At 47.1% G+C, this 17,938-nt stretch overlaps 1 protein-coding gene across 1 annotated transcript in view; it reads right to left on the bottom strand.

The window, feature by feature from the left end:
- Nucleotides 1-17,938, bottom strand: part of LMNTD1 (lamin tail domain containing 1) — a 278,703-nt gene that overhangs the window by 41,260 nt on the left and 219,505 nt on the right. The window contains exon 7 of the mRNA XM_074998356.1: nt 1,344-1,459. Within this exon, the coding sequence (XP_074854457.1) occupies nt 1,344-1,459 (116 nt within the window). The remainder of the gene's footprint in view (nt 1-1,343; nt 1,460-17,938) is intronic.

Genomic DNA, 17,938 nt, shown 5'->3' with positions numbered 1-17,938 from the left:
CATGTGTGCATCTGTATACCCACGTTTTTAGTGATTCTTCATATAACAATGAAAATAAGTGCTATAACATGTGACACTTGTTTAAATAAAGGAACCTGTAGCATTCTGTCCCACGAATGCAGTGTCTGACATCTACAGCATCAAGGGAGCTGACACACTTGCTGGACCCCTGGGCTAGGTGTGGAGGGAGGCCCAGCTCCACGCTCCCAGAAGGAGCAGAGTCTTGGGTGGAAGGGGCAGGGCTCAGGGCAGGCATCTCTCAGCGCTTCCCAGATCATGCCACACCGGCTCCTCCCCTCCAGCTAGCCCTCACAGCCGCCTGGAGCACATCCCATGGCACTCTGGAGCTACATCTACACGTGCACACTACATCGAAGTAGCTTATTTCAATGAATAACGTCTACACGTCCTCCAGGGCTGGCAACGTCGACGTTCAACATTGACGTTGCGCAGCACCACATCGAAATAGGCGCTGCGAGGGAACGTCTACACGCCACAGTAGCACACATCGAAATAAGGGTGCCAGGAACAGCTGCAGACAGGGTCACAGGGCGGACTCAACAGCAAGCCGCTCCCTTAAAGGGACCCACCCAGACACAGTTGCACTAAACAACACAAGATCCACAGAGCCGACAACTGGTTGCAGACCCTGTGCATGCAGCATGGATCCCCAGCTGCAGCAGCAGCAGCCAGAAGCCCTGGGCTAAGGGCTGCTGCACACGGTGACCATAGAGCCCAGCAGGGGCTGGAGAGAGAGCGTCTCTCAACCCCTCAGCTGATGGCCACCATGGCAGACCCCGCTATTTCGATGTTGCGGGACGCGGATCGTCTACACGTGCCCTACTTCGATGTTCAACTTCGAAGTAGGGCGCTATTCCCATCCCTTCATGGGGTTAGCGGCTTCAACGTCTCGCCGCCTAACGTCGATGTTAACATCGAAATAGCACCCAACATGTGTAGCCGTGACGGGCGCTATTTCGAAGTTAGTGCCGCTACTTCGAAGTAGTGTGCACGTGTAGACACGGCTTGGCAGTGATTTAAAGGACCCAGGGTGCTTGCTGCCACTGCTCCTGAGGTGAGAGCCTGGAGCTCCAAGTCCTTTTGAATCATTGGGTCTCAGGGCAACTGTCCTGTTTGCCCTTCCTTCCCCGCTACCCCTTCACCCCCGCCAGCCTGTGCAGCACTTCTATGAAGGACTAAACTATGACGACATTGGTTATGTTCCAATCACTAAAACCTGCAGATGATGCCTGCTCTTACAAAGAAGATTTAAAAGGTCATGTGCAACAAAAGCTGAAGTACCTGCAGCCATTACATAGCCCTTGGTTAGTGAATGTACCTACCCCTTTCCTCCTCCAAACATGCTTTTAAGTAAACTGATCTCATTTTGCAGGGAGAGATTTTTCTCCTCAACAGCTTCCAATGCTTTCTTCTTGTCTAGAAGAAGATCTTGCAACTCCTGAGAAAGAAAAGCATGAAATCAGGTAGTGGATGTATTTTAAGCTGGTGATTCTGTTATATTGATATATAATAGACTTCACATATAAAATCATAAATATCAAATGCATCCTTATACAATGACAGGATCCTTATATTTAACCTTACAATACACAACAGATCCCCAAATATTTTACAAATATAGCAATTTGATCTACATTTATACTTTGTGTACAAGGATGTTCTTGTCTATCACTGAAATCCACAGCTTAACAACATGGCAGGGCTTAACAATGAGGCAATTATCTATTAAGTCTTAAATTCAGCCATTCGCAATGCATCTCCAAGGGATTAGTGTTCATTACTTAGATTCCAGTGGCTGGATCATTTTGCATTCAATAACAACAGATGTAGTTAAACGTGATGCAAGAAATGTGGAAGTCTCATGTTTCTGAGTATAAGCTGATTGCTTCAGCAGTGAGGAAGGAAGTTCTTATCTACACGCGAGCATACAAAGTTAGCAGTGTGTACTTCTATGAAACCTGCCCAAATAAGACACACCACTGCACATGCAATTTGTCCTATGGGGAGAGGATGAGAGCAAATTACAGGGGACAGAGGTCAGTCACATCATGTAATACTCTACTGGAAAGTACTCCTATATGGCAGTGATGTGCGCAGTATAAAAACCTGAATGTGATAGATACCTCACACCATGTGTAGCATTACACAATTTGATAAATGCATTACAGAATGCTTTTTCCCACCACGGATCATTAAATTATGTATTGGCCACTTCTTAAGAAGGTTATGGCCAGTGATTTTTACTGGGTAATGCAAATTCTATCTGAAATCTGTCTTAGTTTGAACTGAAAACTGGTATTCTACACCCTCTGTACAGACTTAAGAACATTGCAATTCCCATGCATGGCAGGAAGCTTTGGGAGCACCCTGTGGACAGGGATACTTTATGCCATCCCTAACACAGGCCAGTGTCTGTCTACAGGCACAACTGACTCCTGTGGTAGCATATGCCACCCTGAAAATATAATATTCTACACATTTTGACCTACAGTGGTGGTCACTGGAAGCCAACAGTTATCAAGAGTTACCAGGAAACTCCCCATGAAAGAGGTCGGGGAATGTACTGGAGCGGGAATGAGGGGAGGCACTAAGACACAATAGGAAAGGTGGAGATGATAGAGGAAATTGACCTGGGAAGCAAGGTCTCAGTGGCTCTGACAGCTCCTAGGCCCATTCCAGCACCCCTGTCTCTCACTCCCTGCTCCCCAGAGTGATCACAGGTCCTGTAGCGGCCACTCTATTCCTGTTGGCTTCCTCTGTCACCTCCACCACCACACCACACTATGTGCAAGCTGACACTGGGACAGAGTCCTGACAATATTTCCATTTTGGAGACACTAGCTCCCCTTTTCCCCTGTTTCACCATCACTGAGACCAAGCCATATGTATACCATGACCATATTTAGTGGCCATTCGAGATGGAGAATAATGGTCTACTATTGTTTTACACTAACAGAGTCACTTCCTTAGTTCAAGTGGTAGAAGTCTGTGCTTAGTACAGAAGATCCTGGTTGGTGACCAGTGGTAGGGATCACTGTACAATATTTCTTTGTACTTAAATAGGGAATGTTTGCTGCATTTCAGCCAGCACTGTGAAGTGACTATGTGCAAATGCTGACATTTTTTATGGTTTTTATTGTTGTTACACATTTTAGAGTGGAAGTACCTTCCACACATCTGTAATACCGAAAGTGTAACTGATTGATTTGTGAAAGTAAATGAAGTAAGACCTGATGATGATGTGCTCTGTAGTAAGTTTGTACACAAAGTTTAGGGATAATGAGCAATCAGATTTGGTTCACCTAATAATCATGAAATCTTGACAAATGATCCCATTAGTAACACTCAAGATCCCAACATTCCCAGAACCTTTTCATTTAAAAAAGTTGATATCCGACAACGACAGTTACGTCATTTCTGAAACTAGAATCTTAATTTGCATTAGCTTAGTGATTCTCAACCAAGGGGTACGTGCGCCTTGGGGACACACAGAGCTCTTCCTCAGGGTTCATTAACTCAGTGTTTCTAAGCCTTTTTATGAATAAAGAATTGGACTTATTTTATGTTCATCTAATTTTTAATTTTTGTTTTGCACAATCATAAGAACAATGGCAAGTTTATAGTCTATAGGCAATTTCTTCCAACCAGACAGTTACGATTAAGATGTTTAAACAAATGGGTTGCAATAGGAGCATAAAAAATTGTGTGTCTGAAAATTGTAGGTACAGCAAGTACTTTAATTATTTTTTTTTAAATAGGGGTGCTTCATAAAAAATGGTTGAGAAACCTTGCATTATCTCGTATTGCTGCTCAGACGGCATGAATACAACTGCACTAGAGAGTTTTGTTGACAAAAGAGGGGTTTGTTGACAAAACTTGTGGAGTGTCTAAACAAACCCTGTGTCTGCATGTGTCCCTTCCTACCTGGTGTTAGGAAGAAGGGCTTTCGAAAACTGGGCGGGGGGTCTTTTCGGAAGGTCCCGTCTCCACGTGGGGCACGCGATTTGAAAAGCCGCACTTTCGAATCACCGTGGCTGCCATTATGCTAATGAGGTGCTGCATATTCATTGTGCACCTCATTAGCATCTTTCAAACCTGTTCATTAACATACCCCTTTCGAAAGGAAAGGACGTGTGGACCCAGCCAAAATGAATTTTGTTGACAGTCTGTCGACAAAACTCAGTACTTCTGCTGACAGCATTCTGCCTGTCAGCGATGAGGAATAAGGACTTCATTTACAGTTTCTGTGAATGATAAAGCCATGTAGACTCTCCGGGGGGCCCTCTGTCAACAGACAGGGATTCTGGTCCACCAGGTAGCCCTATTTGCTGAGGTTCTGGTCGGCTGTTATGTTGAGAGTTTGGATGCTCCTTGTCAACAGAGTGGATCACTTTTTCAATCCCCTTTTGTGTGTGGATGTGATCTGTCAATAGAAGTTTTGCCAGAAGAGCTCTGTCCACAGATTGCTGTAGTGTAGACGTAGCCTATGGGTCTGATTTTCTTTACACCTTGGAGAAAAGAAGGAAGAGCTCTAAGAGTTATACCACAGCAATGTCAGTGTCTGTCAGAAGGATCAGACCATGTGATTTTTGTCAGACTAAGTTAGTAGATTTAACTTTGCAGTATAAAATAGTTTGAAAATAAACAAGAAATTCAGTAGTAAACCTGACTTTTCACTCGTGTTGGGGGACTAACAGTGGGAGTTTGGCAAAATAAAATCCAAAGCACCATAATAAATGTACAAACAGAATTATCTGATTTTAAAACACATTACCAGCACAGAAACAATCAGAAGGAATACATTAAATACTGTAATTAAATTTCTAAATACTGTCCCAGGGTCATGATTTACACATGAAAGGTCAATTTATCATGCTGCTACACAGACAGCTCTAATGGGAATGGTGCCATTTATGATCTCATTAAAAAAAACAGTGTATGGTTCATAGTTCTCTTCCTAGTCTAGATAAAATCAAATTAACCAGGGTAGTTTTAGGAAAAGTCAGTTTTGGCTCATGTCTGCTAAAAATACTGGCTTGGATCCTGGGTAAAGGTGGTTTAATGGCACCTTTCAACCCCACCTATTCTGTCCCCCCTCCTCCCAAGTTGCACTGTGAAGTCTTCAGTCACAGTTAAGGATCTGGGTGATTCTCCCTATCGATAAAGTCCATTTTGTGACAACACAAAGCTCTTCAATTCTCAGGTTCTGGACCGTTTAAGAAGAGGATCTACTTGCAGATTTATCAAGGGAAAAATAATAATGACACCTCCAGACCTTTCAAAGAGGCATAGATATATCAGTGTAGTTTGTTTCCCATAAGCTTTAAGTAACCTTAAAGCTTCATCTAATTTTAATATGAGAATTATTGCCAGACAAAATAGTGTTTGATGCTTATACACATTTGAAATGCAAATGTAATCTAGCATGAAATGAATGGTAAGTTAAAAAAAAAGAAGTAATTTCTTTATGCACTCATTCCATATAATTTGTTTGAAGACAGTTATTTAATTTCTCAATTTTCAAACTATTATTTATTAATACTTTATCATATTGACCTCAGGAGAGAAAGAGCAACAATATTACACACACACACACACACACAATATATACACTTTTTCACTTAGGGTGCAACTGAGGTTAATTGAAGTATGAGTTGAAGGCTCTTCAGCTGAGCTCTCCAGACAGACTACCATTCATTCATCTGCATTGTAAACATTCATCTCATTTTCAGCTAGCAGTCTTCTAATCAGGTTACGGCTCATTGCAGCTGATCCCTTCCATTGACCAACCAATGGTTGATTGTATTTACGAGATAAGTAATACCTTTGTTTGATCTCTGAACCAAAAAAATACAACATTTCAATGGCCAGATGTACTTGCATCCAGCTGAATGCTAACAGATAGCTTTGGCTCAGCATTCAACACATATTTTCCATGTGCATATGGAAAGGTTTGTACAGGAGAAAATTTTAAGAGTAATAGCGTAAAGAGTGGAAGTGAAGTGAGAACTTGGCATAGAAGGAAAAATCACTTTTTTTAGCAGTACCAACATCCACCCTGTAAGATTACTCAGATCTGTATCCCAGAGATCTCACTGGCTAGGTCTGTACTTACGGGGACATGCAGAATACAGGCACTACATGTATAGTTACACATACGAGTGAAAGGCTCTTGCAGTGGGTAGATAGTGGGAAAATCTCCGTTCCCCACTGCTTGTGTCTTGCACCCTAGTGAAGAAAGACTCCATTGGCAAGGAGGAATCATAACATTACACTGCTAAAAGCAGCAGAGTACCATGGTAGAGATAGTGCTTGAACATGTAGAGAGAACATGTAGGGGATATATCCTGGGGTTTCATGCATATTGGGCACTCTACTCACCTATGCTATGCTCTTCTGTCTACACTGCTATTTACAACTATGTGAAGTGGGCAGACGGTCTATATTCTTCCCACTGGCATAAGCGTAGACTTACTGGTAGACTCTACCACATCATCAGCCTACACATTCAGGCCACTTCCAATTCTTTCCACTTCTTTCTCTATAAAATTTGTATAATCTTATATTTTTGTTGGCACGGCTAAAATTATTTTAACATTATTCTGATAAACATTTTAATTCCATTATGTGGCTCCAGAGTACATGAAATACGACTTAAAATTTGACAAAGACATTTAAAAAGCCGTGTGCCTTTGAGAAATTACCTCTTAGGCATACCACATTACATATAATCAGCATATCAAGATGGGAAAGCAGCAAATGGTTAAAGATAGAATTAACATTCCATTATGGGAACCATTTTGACTACAGCTAATGAGCAGTTTTCCACAGGAAAAATGTAATTTTTGACAGAATCAATTTTGCATGAAATTTTCATTGTGATGAACTTCCTGAAAAATAAGAGAAGTGTTTTTCGGAAAATGCTTATTTTAGGAAATTTCAAAATTTTCTTTAAAATATATATTTCCTTTAAAATGTATATTTTATTGTATATGCATCAACATTATTCCACAAAATGCCAATAATCGTAGTACACAATTATCTGATGTCATCTGGCATGTCATCAAATTAGGTCGTGTCATATTATGAAATGGTATTTTGCACTGCTACTGACATCAAGACAGTGTCACAAATGAATATTGTATAGATTCGTGTCATAAAGTATGTAATAGTCAATATCTTAATGTATTTTATTTTGTATTTTATTTCCAGTTTTCAAATAATCAAGGACAGCTGCTATATGTACAAATTGAAACATCTTCTCTTACCACATTTTGGCCGTGTCTACACTATCCCCAAACTTCGAAATGGCCACACAAATGGCCATTTTGAAGTTTACTAATGAAGCACTGAAATGCATATTCAGCGCATCATTAGCATGCGGGCGGACGCGGCACTTCAAAATTGACGCGCCTCGCCGCCGCGCATCTCGTCCCGACGGGGTTCCTTTTCGAAAGGACCCTGCCTACTTCGAAGTCCCCTTATTCCCATCAGCTCATTAGAATAAGGGGACTTTGAACCTTGGAATTCAGTGCATTTTAATCAACGCCTTCCAATGTACAAGCAGTTTAAATGTGAATAGAAATTTTCCCAGAGTTCAGTGGTGTTTAGATTCACAAGGGACAATTCAGGGCCACTGCTAAAGAATATTAATACAAAAGCTTTTTAAAACCCACTTTCCTCTTCTTACCTTTTATTTAATTATTTTGATTATTATTCTATTCTGAGAATGTGATTTAGTTCCATATATTCTGGAAAGGACAGCAGAGGGCAGATGTGGTCTTATAACAAATGAAATCTGACACTGAAAAGAAAGTTTTCCAGAACATAAGCTTTGGTGTCTTTGGGATATTCAGTATTCACCTCAGGTTAATAACAGGGGTCAAATTATTGGGCAACAAGGTTGGTATTGCCATTCAATGGCGATATTAGATACTGCATTAGCAAAATAGCTTTATAAGAATGTCACACAAAGAACAAAAATATTGATAGAATCATAGAATACGAGGACTGGAAGGGACCTCAAGAGGCAATCGAGTCCAGCCCCCTTCACCAATGGCAGGACCAAGTACTGTCTAAACCATCCCTGATAGACATCTATCTAACCTGTTCTTAAATATCTCCAGTGATGGAGATTCCACAACCTCCCTTGGCAATTTATTCCACTGTTTGACTACCCTGACAGTTAGGAACTTTTTCCTAATGTCCAACCTAAACCTCCCTTGCTGCAGTTTAAGCCCATTGCCTCTTGTTCTATCCTCAGAGGCCAAGAAGAACAAGTTTTCTCCCTCCTCCTTATGACACCCTTTTAGATACCTGAAAAACCGCTATCATGTCTCCCCTCAATCTTCTCTTTTCCAAACTGCACAAGCCCAATTCTTTCAGCCTTTCTTCATAGGTCACATTCTCAAGACCTTTAACCATTCTTGTCGCTCTTTTCTGGACCCTCTCTAATTTCTCCACATCTTTCTCGAACTGCGGTGCCCAGAACTGGACACAGCACTCCAGCTGAGGCCTAACCAGCGCAGAGTAGAGCAGAAGAATGACTTTCGTGTCTTGTTCACAACACACCTGTTAATGCATCCCAGAATCAAGTTTGCTTTTTTTGCAACAACATCACATTGTTGACTCATAGTTAGCTTGTGGTCCACTATAACCCGTAGATCCCTTTCTGCTGTAGTCATTCCTAGATAGTCTCTCCCCATTCTGTACGTGTGAAACTGATTGTTCCTTCCCAAGTGCAGCACTTTGCATTTGTCCTTATTAAACTTCATCCTGTTTACCTCAGACCATTTCTCCAATTTATCCGGATCATTTTGAATTATGACCCTATCCTCCAAAGCAGTTGCAACCCCTCCCAGCTTGGTATCATCTGTAAACTTAATGAGCGAATTTTCTATGCTAATATCTAAATCATTGATGAAGATATTGAACTGAACTCAGGCCCCTGTGGAACCCCACTTGTTATACTTTTCCAGCAGGATTGAGAACCATTTAGAACTACTCGCTGGGTATGGTTATCCAGCCAGTTATGCACCCACCTTATACTAGCCTCATCTAAATTGTATTTGCCTAGTTTTTTTATAAGAATATCATGCAAGACCTTATCAAATGCTTTACTGAAGTCTAGGTATACCACATCTACCCTATCCACAAGGCTCGTTATCCTGTCAAAGAAAGCTATCAGATTAGTTTGACATGATTTGTTCTTTGCAAATCCATGCTGGCTGTTCCCTGTCACCTTACCACCTTCCAAGTGCTTGCAGATGATTTCTTTAATTATCTGCTCCATTATCTTTCTGGCACTGAAGTTAAGCTGACTGGCTTGTAGTTTCCTGAGTTATTCTTATTCCCCTTTTTATAGATGGGCACTATATTTGCCCTTTTCCAGTCTTCTGGAATCTCTCCTGTCTCCCATGATTTTCCAAAGATGATAGATAGAGGCTCAGATAGCTCCTCTATCAGCTGTTTGAGTATTCTGGGAGGCATTTCATCAGGCCCTGGTGGCTTGCAGACATCTAATTTTCCTAAGTGATTTTTAACTTGTTCTTTTTTTATTTCAACTTCTAACCCTACCCCTTTCCCACTAGCATTCACTATGCTGGGCATTCCTTCATCAGACTTCTCAGTGAAGACTGGAACAAAGACGTCTTTAAGCATATCTGCCATTTCCAAGTTCCCTGTTACAGTTTCTCCCCCCTCACTGAGCAATGGCCCTACCCTGTCCCTGGTCTTCCTCTTGTTTCTAATATATTTATAAAAAGCCTTCTTGTCTCCCTTTATGCCTGTACTAGTTTGAGCTCATTTTGTGCCTTAGCCCTTCTAATCTCGCTCCTGCATTCTTGTGTTATTTGCCTGTATTCATCCTTGGTAATTTGTCCTTGTTTCCATTTTTATACCATTCTTTTTTCATTTTGAGATCATGCAAGATCTCCTTGTTCAGCCAAGGCGGTCTTTTTCCATATTTTCTATCTTTCCTATGCAGCGGGATAGCTTGCTTTTGGGCACTTAATGTCCCTTTGAAAAACTGCCAACTCTCCTTATCTGTTTTTCCCCTCAGTTTTGCTTCCCATGGGACCTTACCTACCAGCTCTCTGAGGCTACGTCTACACGTGCACCCAACTTCGAAATAGCTTATTTCGATGTTGCGACATCGAAATAGGGTATTTCGATGAATAACGTCTACACGTCCTCCAGGGCTGGCAACGTCGATGTTCAACTTCGACGTTGCTCAGCCCAACATCGAAATAGGCACAGCGAGGGAACGTCTACACGCCAAAGTAGCACACATCGAAATAAGGGAGCCAGGCACAGCTGCAGACAGGGTCACGGGGCGGACTCAACAGCAAGTCGCTCCCTTAAAGGGCCCCTCCCAGACACACTTTCATTAAACAGTGCAAGATACACAGAGCCAACAACTAGTTGCAGACCCTGTATATGCAGCACGGACCCCCAGCTGCAGCAGCAGCAGCCAGAAGCCCTGGGCTAAGGGCTGCTGCCCACGGTGACCACAGAGCCCCACAAGGGCTGGAGAGAGAGTATCTCTCAACCCCCCAGCTGATGGCCACCATGGAGGACCCCGCTATTTCGATGTTGCGGGACGCGGATCGTCTACACGTCCCTACTTCGATGTTGAACGTCGAAGTAGGGCGCTATTCCCATCCCCTCATGGGGTTAGCGACTTCGACGTCTCGCCGCCTAACGTCGATTTCAACTTCGAAATAGCGCCCAACACGTGTAGACGTGACGGGCGCTATTTCGAAGTTACTGCCGCTACTTCGAAGTAACGTGCACGTGTAGACGCAGCCTGAGTTTACCAAAATCTGCCCTCCTGAAATCCATTATCTCTATTTTGCTGTTTTCCCTTCTACCCTTCATTAGAATTGTGAATTCTATGATTTCATGATCACTTTCACCTAAGCTGCCTTCCACTTTCAAGTTCTCTACCAATTCCTCCCTGTTTGTTAAAATCAAATCTAGAACAGCTTCCCCCCGGGTAGCTTTTTAACCTTTTGGAATAAAAAATAGATCTCTGTTGACAGTAGCATTCTGCCTCCTGGGCGGGAACGGCAGTACACTGCTGACAAAAGGGCTGCATTCTGTCAACTTACTGTTGACAGAATGCCTTGGGAATGTGGATGCTCCCTGGGTTTTGTCGACAAAACTCTCTAGCGCAGACATAGCCTTATTGTTAATCTTGCTGAGCATATATGGAGTTTTCTAAGATCTGGGTGAACTTTCTCACTGGAGGGCCACGTCTACACGTGAATGCTACGTCTTGCTATTTCAATGAATAACATCTACACGTCCTCCAGGGCTGGTGCCGTCGACGTTGGGCAGCACCACATCGAAGTAGGCACTGCAGGGGAACGTCTACACACCAAAGTAGCACACATCGAAATAAGGGTGCCAGGAACAGCTGCAGACAGGGTCACAGGGTGGACTAGCACTTCCGGGACAACAGCTAGCCGCTCCCTTAAAGGGCCCCTCCCAGACACACTCAGCCTGCACAGCACGCGGTCTGCAGAGCCATAGGCACGCACACCTCGGGCGACATAGTCATGGACCCCCAGCAGCAGCAGCAGCAGCAGCAGCAGCAGCAGCAGCCAGAGGTCCATCCAGCCGCCCCTGTAGGAGCAGTGCTCGCCCTGCTTGATGCCATGCAGGAGGCAGCTGATCACACCCTAGCCACAGAGGAGGAGCTGCCCGCAGGGGAGGAGGAAGCAACCCCAAACCCTGAAGCCCCCTGCCCCCCCTCCTCGCCGCACACGCCGCCGGCTGTGGAGCTACCCCACGAGCACCGACCGGTGGGAGTGGCTGGTGCTTGGAGACTGGGATGACGACCGCTGACTCCAGAACTTTTGCATGAGCCGGCAGACATTTCTGGAGCTATGTCAGTGGCTCACCCCCGCACTGAGGCACCAGGACACCGCCATGCAGCGTGCCCTCAGTGTGGAGAAATGGGTCGGCATCACTGTCTGGAAGCTGGCCACTCCAGACAGCTACCGATCCGTGGGCCAGCAGTTTGGTGTCGGCAAGGCCACCGTCGGGGCTGTCCTCATGGAGGTAAGAGGACCCACGGGGAGAGAGGGAGGCAGCCCTGGGAGGGGAGGGGAGGGGATCGCTGGCAGGGGAGGGCCACACACACCCTGTACACCCCTCATTGGTGGTCTTCCGTGTGCTTCCCCTGCAGGTCGTCCACACCATCAACGCCCTGCTCCTCCACAGGCTTGTGCGGCTTGGGGACCCGGATGCCGCCATCGCGGGGTTTGCCACCCTGGGCTTCCCCAATTGCTTCGGGGCTCTGGATGGGACCCACATCCCCATCCGTGCCCTGGAGCACAGTGGAGGACGCTACTTAAACAGGAAGGGCTACCACTCAGTTGTCCTCTAGGCCTTGGTGCACAGCCAGGGCCGCTTCCTGGACATATATGTGGGCTGGCCTGGCAGCACCCACGACGCCCGGGTATTCCGGAATTCGGGCCTGTGCCGCTGGCTGCAGGCAGGGACCTACATCCCGCAGTGGGAGATCCCTGTGGGGGACACCACCATGCCCCTCTGCGTCATCGCAGACGCAGCATACCCCCTCCGGCCCTGGCTCATGCACCCTTACACAGGCCACCTGTCAGCCAGACAGGAGCGCTTCAACATGTGCCTGAACCATGCGCGCCAGGTGGTGGAGCACACATTTGGCTGCCTCAAAGGGCACTGGAGGTGTCTCCTCACCCGCCTTGATGCGGGCCCCACCAACATCCCCCAGATTGTGGGCGCGTGCAGCGCCCTACACAACCTCGTTGAGAGCAAGGGGGAGGCATTTTTTCAGGGCTGGGCTGTGGAGGCCGGCAGGGCTGATGTGCAGCCACCTGCTGCCCCCAGTCGCCAGGTGGACCCCGAAGGGACTCGGGTCCGGGAGGCCCTGCGGGCCCAGTTCGACGAGGCCATGGGGTGAACGCTGGCAGGCCCCCCCACGGCCCCCCCATCCTCCACAACACTCCCTGCCCCTACGCCCACACCACAGAGCACCCAAGAGCACACCCCCCCAAGTTTTCTTATAAATAAAAACAGATATGTTGTTCGTCAAACCAGAATACGTTGAACTTTATTATTATCATACTATTTACAGCCAAAATAAATATTATATATATATGTATTATATGATGAAAGAAAAAAAAAGGGGAAGACAAGGAAGGGGAGAACTATTTACATGGGGGGGCAGGTATCATCATAACATAACAGGGGTCTAATACAAACTATTTACAAAAGACAAGTGAAGGGGATATGTACAAAGGGGGCGGGGGGAGACCACGTCCTGGGCCCGCACCCCCTAATGTCCAGCATTGGGGGTGGGCGGCCACAACCCGCGCCTCAGCCTCAGCCCTGGCCGGGGCTGGCTGGGGGCCAGGCGGACCAGGAGATATGGCTGGTGGGTGTCAGCAGGCCCCAGGTCCCCCTCGGCGGAAGGGCCCTCGGTGGCAGATGGCAGTGCGACGGTGGGTGGAGCAGCAGATGGAACGGCGGGTGGAGCAGGCAGGGTGGGCAGAGCAGCGGCTGGCGCAGCATGGGGGGCCAGGTAGTCCGCGATGTGCTCGAACGTGCACATAAAGGCCCCCCATGCCTCCTGGCACCAGTCCAGTGTCCACTCCTGCAGTTCGAGGCGCCGCTCCTCCACCCGCAGGCACTGCTCTGAGACCTCCAGCTGCTGCTGGAGGACCGCCAGCAGCTGGGGGTCCGTCGCCGTCCGGGAGTGCTGGCTCCGCCATTGTCCCCGCCCTGGGGCTGGTCGGTGCTCCACCGAGGGGCTGGCCTGGACTGATGGCCCCGGTGGGCTCTCCAGGACCACTGACACCTTGCCAGCACTCTCCAGTCCCTCCGATGGTGCAGCTGCGAAACACGGGGGGGGGGAGAAGAGTGGAGACAGCCATTAGTGTGGGCCCCGAGCTGTGGCCCTTGTCCTCCCACCCCTCTGCTGCTGGTTCCCCATCCCTGTCCCCGGGAGATGCTGCTGCTGATGGGTGTCCCACCACCTCCCCCTGGGGGACCCTAGGTTCCGCTCTCCCCATCCCCAGGGATGGGGCATGGCACTGTCGTGCTGGGGGGGCAGGGGCTGATGCACTCTTCTGAGGGACATGCCACTGCTGTCCTTGGGGCCATGGTCATCTGGGCATGTGGAGGGCCCTGGTCATGTCTGTTACCCCTGCCCCTCAACCCCGGGGGTGTGCACTGGGACGGGGGGTACATACCTGATGGTCCGCTCCCACGGTCGGGGGACACCCAGTGGGCGGACGCCCTACTGGAGCTCCTGGATGGGATGTCAGTCCGGAGCCCGCCATCGCTGGAGGAGGATCCCCCCTCCTCCTCCTCCTCCGGTGCCCAAGGGGTGGGCTCCTGGGGAGGCCCCTGGGGTGCGGGGCTTACCTCCGGGGCGGACTCCGCCTCCGGGGCCTGCTGGGGCTCGTCGGCTGATGTATCAAGAGTGGCTGGAGGGGAGGAGGTGTGCCGGGGGCCCAGGATTTCCCTGAGCTCCCTGTAAAAGAGGCAAGTGACGGGGGCGGACCCAGATCGGCCGGCTGCATCCCGGGCCCGGGCGTAACCCTGCCGCAGCTCCTTCACCTTACTCCTGACATGGTCAGGAGTGCGGGCAGGGTGACCCTGGGCGGCCAGGCTGTCGGCCAGCCAAGCGAATGCATCTGCGTTCCGCCTCTTGCTTCCCATTAGCTGGAGCACCTTCTCCTCGCTCCAGAGCCCCAGCAGGTCCCGAAGCTCGGCCTCCATCCAGGAGGGGCCCCGCTGCCTTTTGCCAGGCTGGCTGCCGGGCTGGGAGCCCTGGCTCCCCTTGGGGGGGGTGCCCTGGGGGTGCTTGGGGGGCTGGCGGGCGGCCATTGCAGCGGGTGGGGGGGGTGGCTGCAGAGGGGCATGCAGGCTGGCCACGTGGCTGGGCTGTCTCCTGCATGCTCTCTCAGCTTCCTGCACAGGAAGGCAGGGGCTGGGAACCTTTAAGGGGCCGCTGCACGTGGCGACCATTGAGCTCAGGGGCTGGAGAGAGCACCTCTCAACCCCTCAGCTGATGGCCGCCATGGCGGACCCCGCTCTTTCAATGTTGCGGGATGCGCAACGGCTACACGTGCCCTACTTCGACGTTCAACGTCGAAGTAGGGTTCTATTCCCATGCCCTCATGAGGTTAGCGACTTTGACGTCTCGCTGCCTTTCGTCGATGTCAACTTCGAAGTAGCCGGCACGTGTAGACGCGGCTGAGAACTGCTGAGGTAATTTCAGAATGCAGCTCTGACATTGTTTTAACCTACTGGCTATTCTGGTGTTTCTGAGTACAATGCGGTCTTTACCTCTGTCTAAGAAAGAAATTATGTAAGTGTTGAAAAAGCCTCCACTCAGCGCTGTAACTTTCTGTCATTGTTGGTTTTAAGTCCTGTAACTTTCTGTAAGCCTTGCAACATTCATTGCCTTCATAAGGTTTGAGCTACATAACATATCCTCATGATAAGGGAGTGTAAATTTCTGTAAGAAATAACATTGCTAAGTATATTGGTAATAAATCTTGTAGCTTTGTTTTTTAGATTGAGTTTTGTTCTATATAGGTATATTTTGTTTGTGAGTGAGGAAAGTGTGAAGGTTTGTGTGTGTTGGTGTGTAGCTGAAGCAGCCTCTCTGGACAGCCAACTGGCAGCAGCGCGTGGGTGGCCAGAGAATAGTAGGAGCTGATCCCTGCAGAAGACCCCACCCAAGAAAGATAGAGTGGGACAGGACAAAAGCTATGGACAGAAACATATGAAAGGATGGGTGCAAAGCCATAAGATTTTGTCCAATGGTGGGGGGGGGGGGGGGCTTCTTCTTGCCATCACCACTGTGAAGCAGTTAGTCTCAGCTGAGAGGGGAGGCGGGAGGAGGGCCCTGGTCTGGGCCTCTCCTCATTTGCCCAGGATGGATGACATTGACTGCTCCTGAGTACCATGCTGACAAGGAAGCCATCTGACAAGGGTGTCATACAATCAGCTTGCCAACCTGGATTTGTGATTGCACCCAGACACACTGGACCCACTATGCCTTGGCTTCCTCTGCTGTCCCTATGCAACTCTGCACCTGCGTGAGTTCGCCTGTGTACATGCACGAGTGTGCATCTGACGAAGCAGGTCTTTGCCCATGAAAGCTTATGCTCCAAAATATCTGTTAGTCTGTAAGATGCCACACAGGACTTCTTGCTGTATCTTCCAGAATAGCTTATTTAAAAATAATACTGCTGTGTAGACATAGCCAATTAGTACAGAAGGGTATAAGTGTGTGTGGGTGTGTGCTTGAAAGCTAATTCCTTTTCCCTTTAATCCAACAGTGGCATTTAATAAAATACATATGCGTGTAACCCTGGGGTGGTCTTTAATGGAAATAAGCTAGCAGTAAGAAAAGAGAGACTTTTCATTATTTTGAACAGAAAATGAACAACAAAATCTTGTTATGAACCAAACTACAGATGCAAACCATTACACAGAGCAGTTATGAGAAAAAGGCTTGCATAAAACGGCATAATAGATGCTCAGGCTCTGAAGCCAGCATGGACCTGAGCCATGATGTTAAATCATTGTCTACATCAGTGTTTCTTAAGTTTTTTTTTAATAAAGTACCCGCTTTTTTTAAAATCACTCACACACACACATTTTATAAAGTACCCCCAGTACCTACTATTTTCAGACACACAGTTTTTTTCTACCATTGCAATGCATTTGTTTAAACAACTTAATTGTAACTAGTTGTTTGGAAGAAATTGCTTATAGGCAATAATCTTGCCATCGTACTTTTGATTGTGCACCAAGGATAAATAAAAAAAAAATTAGATGACCATAAAATAAATCCAATTTTTTTTACTCATAAAAAAAGTTGAGCAACACTGAGTTAATGTCCCCTCTGGAAACGCTCTACGTACCCCCAGGGGTACATGTACCCCCTGGTTGAGAACCACTTGTATACAGAGCTATTTGTAAAGCGCTAGCAAGAGCCCAGCTAGTCTATGTCTGTCAACCTGGAAAGGGAGGCTTACTGCCACAGGCTATGTAGCTATATTCCTAAAGGCTCCATGGAGATCAGGGCCCCATTTTGCGAGACACTGAAAGACTTAGTAAGAGACAGTCACTACCCAGAAAACACTGCCACCTAAAGACACAGAGCAGACAAAGGGTAAGCAGTGAAAAGTGAGGCGTACCAGTATCAGAACCAGAAATAAAGAACCATTTTGTGACTTCCCCTAGCCCAATCCCTGTCCACTAGAGATTATCATGCCTCACTAGGTATAAGGCTATGATGTGGATTTTTTCTCCCTTGTAGCAAAAAAACATTATTATCTGGAACTGAAAAGTTAAAGCATGGAACATGGTACTAAGTATTTGCTCTGGTGGAAGCTAATGCTTATTTAGCCATCAAACAGTTGGAAACATTTTCAAAAGGGCCTCAGTAAGGTCACTACAACTGAGCTGACCACACTAGTTAGTTTGCAAAAGTATTTGCACAAACAAAAGTCTGTTTGCATATGTAACCCTTCTGCCAGAAGGAGACAGCAGCAACCAGAGCCGGGTTCAACATGTAGGGGTTCCTTTTCATCCATCTCACATAGAACAAACTCGAGCCCCCACCGAGTAGCCTAGGAAATTCACACACTCCTGAGTGCCTTGGAGAGGCGATGCTTCCCCACTGGCAAGCACAGAGTCTGAGTGTAGAAAAGAAACTTTTAATGAAAAAGGCAGAAAAGTCATATGGCATAAGCTTGGGAAAATACCACACCCACAGTTCATAACCAACCCTCAGGTAACTGTCCCGGCTCAGATGGATTGAGCAGTGTCCTTTGCCTCTCAGGCTCACCAGTCCAACACTGTAAACAGCCAATCCACAGACCCAAACATTCTACGTACCCCACAC

The sequence above is a fragment of the Carettochelys insculpta genome, chromosome 1 (assembly GCF_033958435.1).
Source record: "Carettochelys insculpta isolate YL-2023 chromosome 1, ASM3395843v1, whole genome shotgun sequence".
Taxonomy (NCBI): domain Eukaryota; kingdom Metazoa; phylum Chordata; order Testudines; family Carettochelyidae; genus Carettochelys; species Carettochelys insculpta.
The sequence above is the reverse complement of the archived record's forward strand: the minus strand, read 5'-3'. Positions and strand labels throughout refer to the sequence as shown.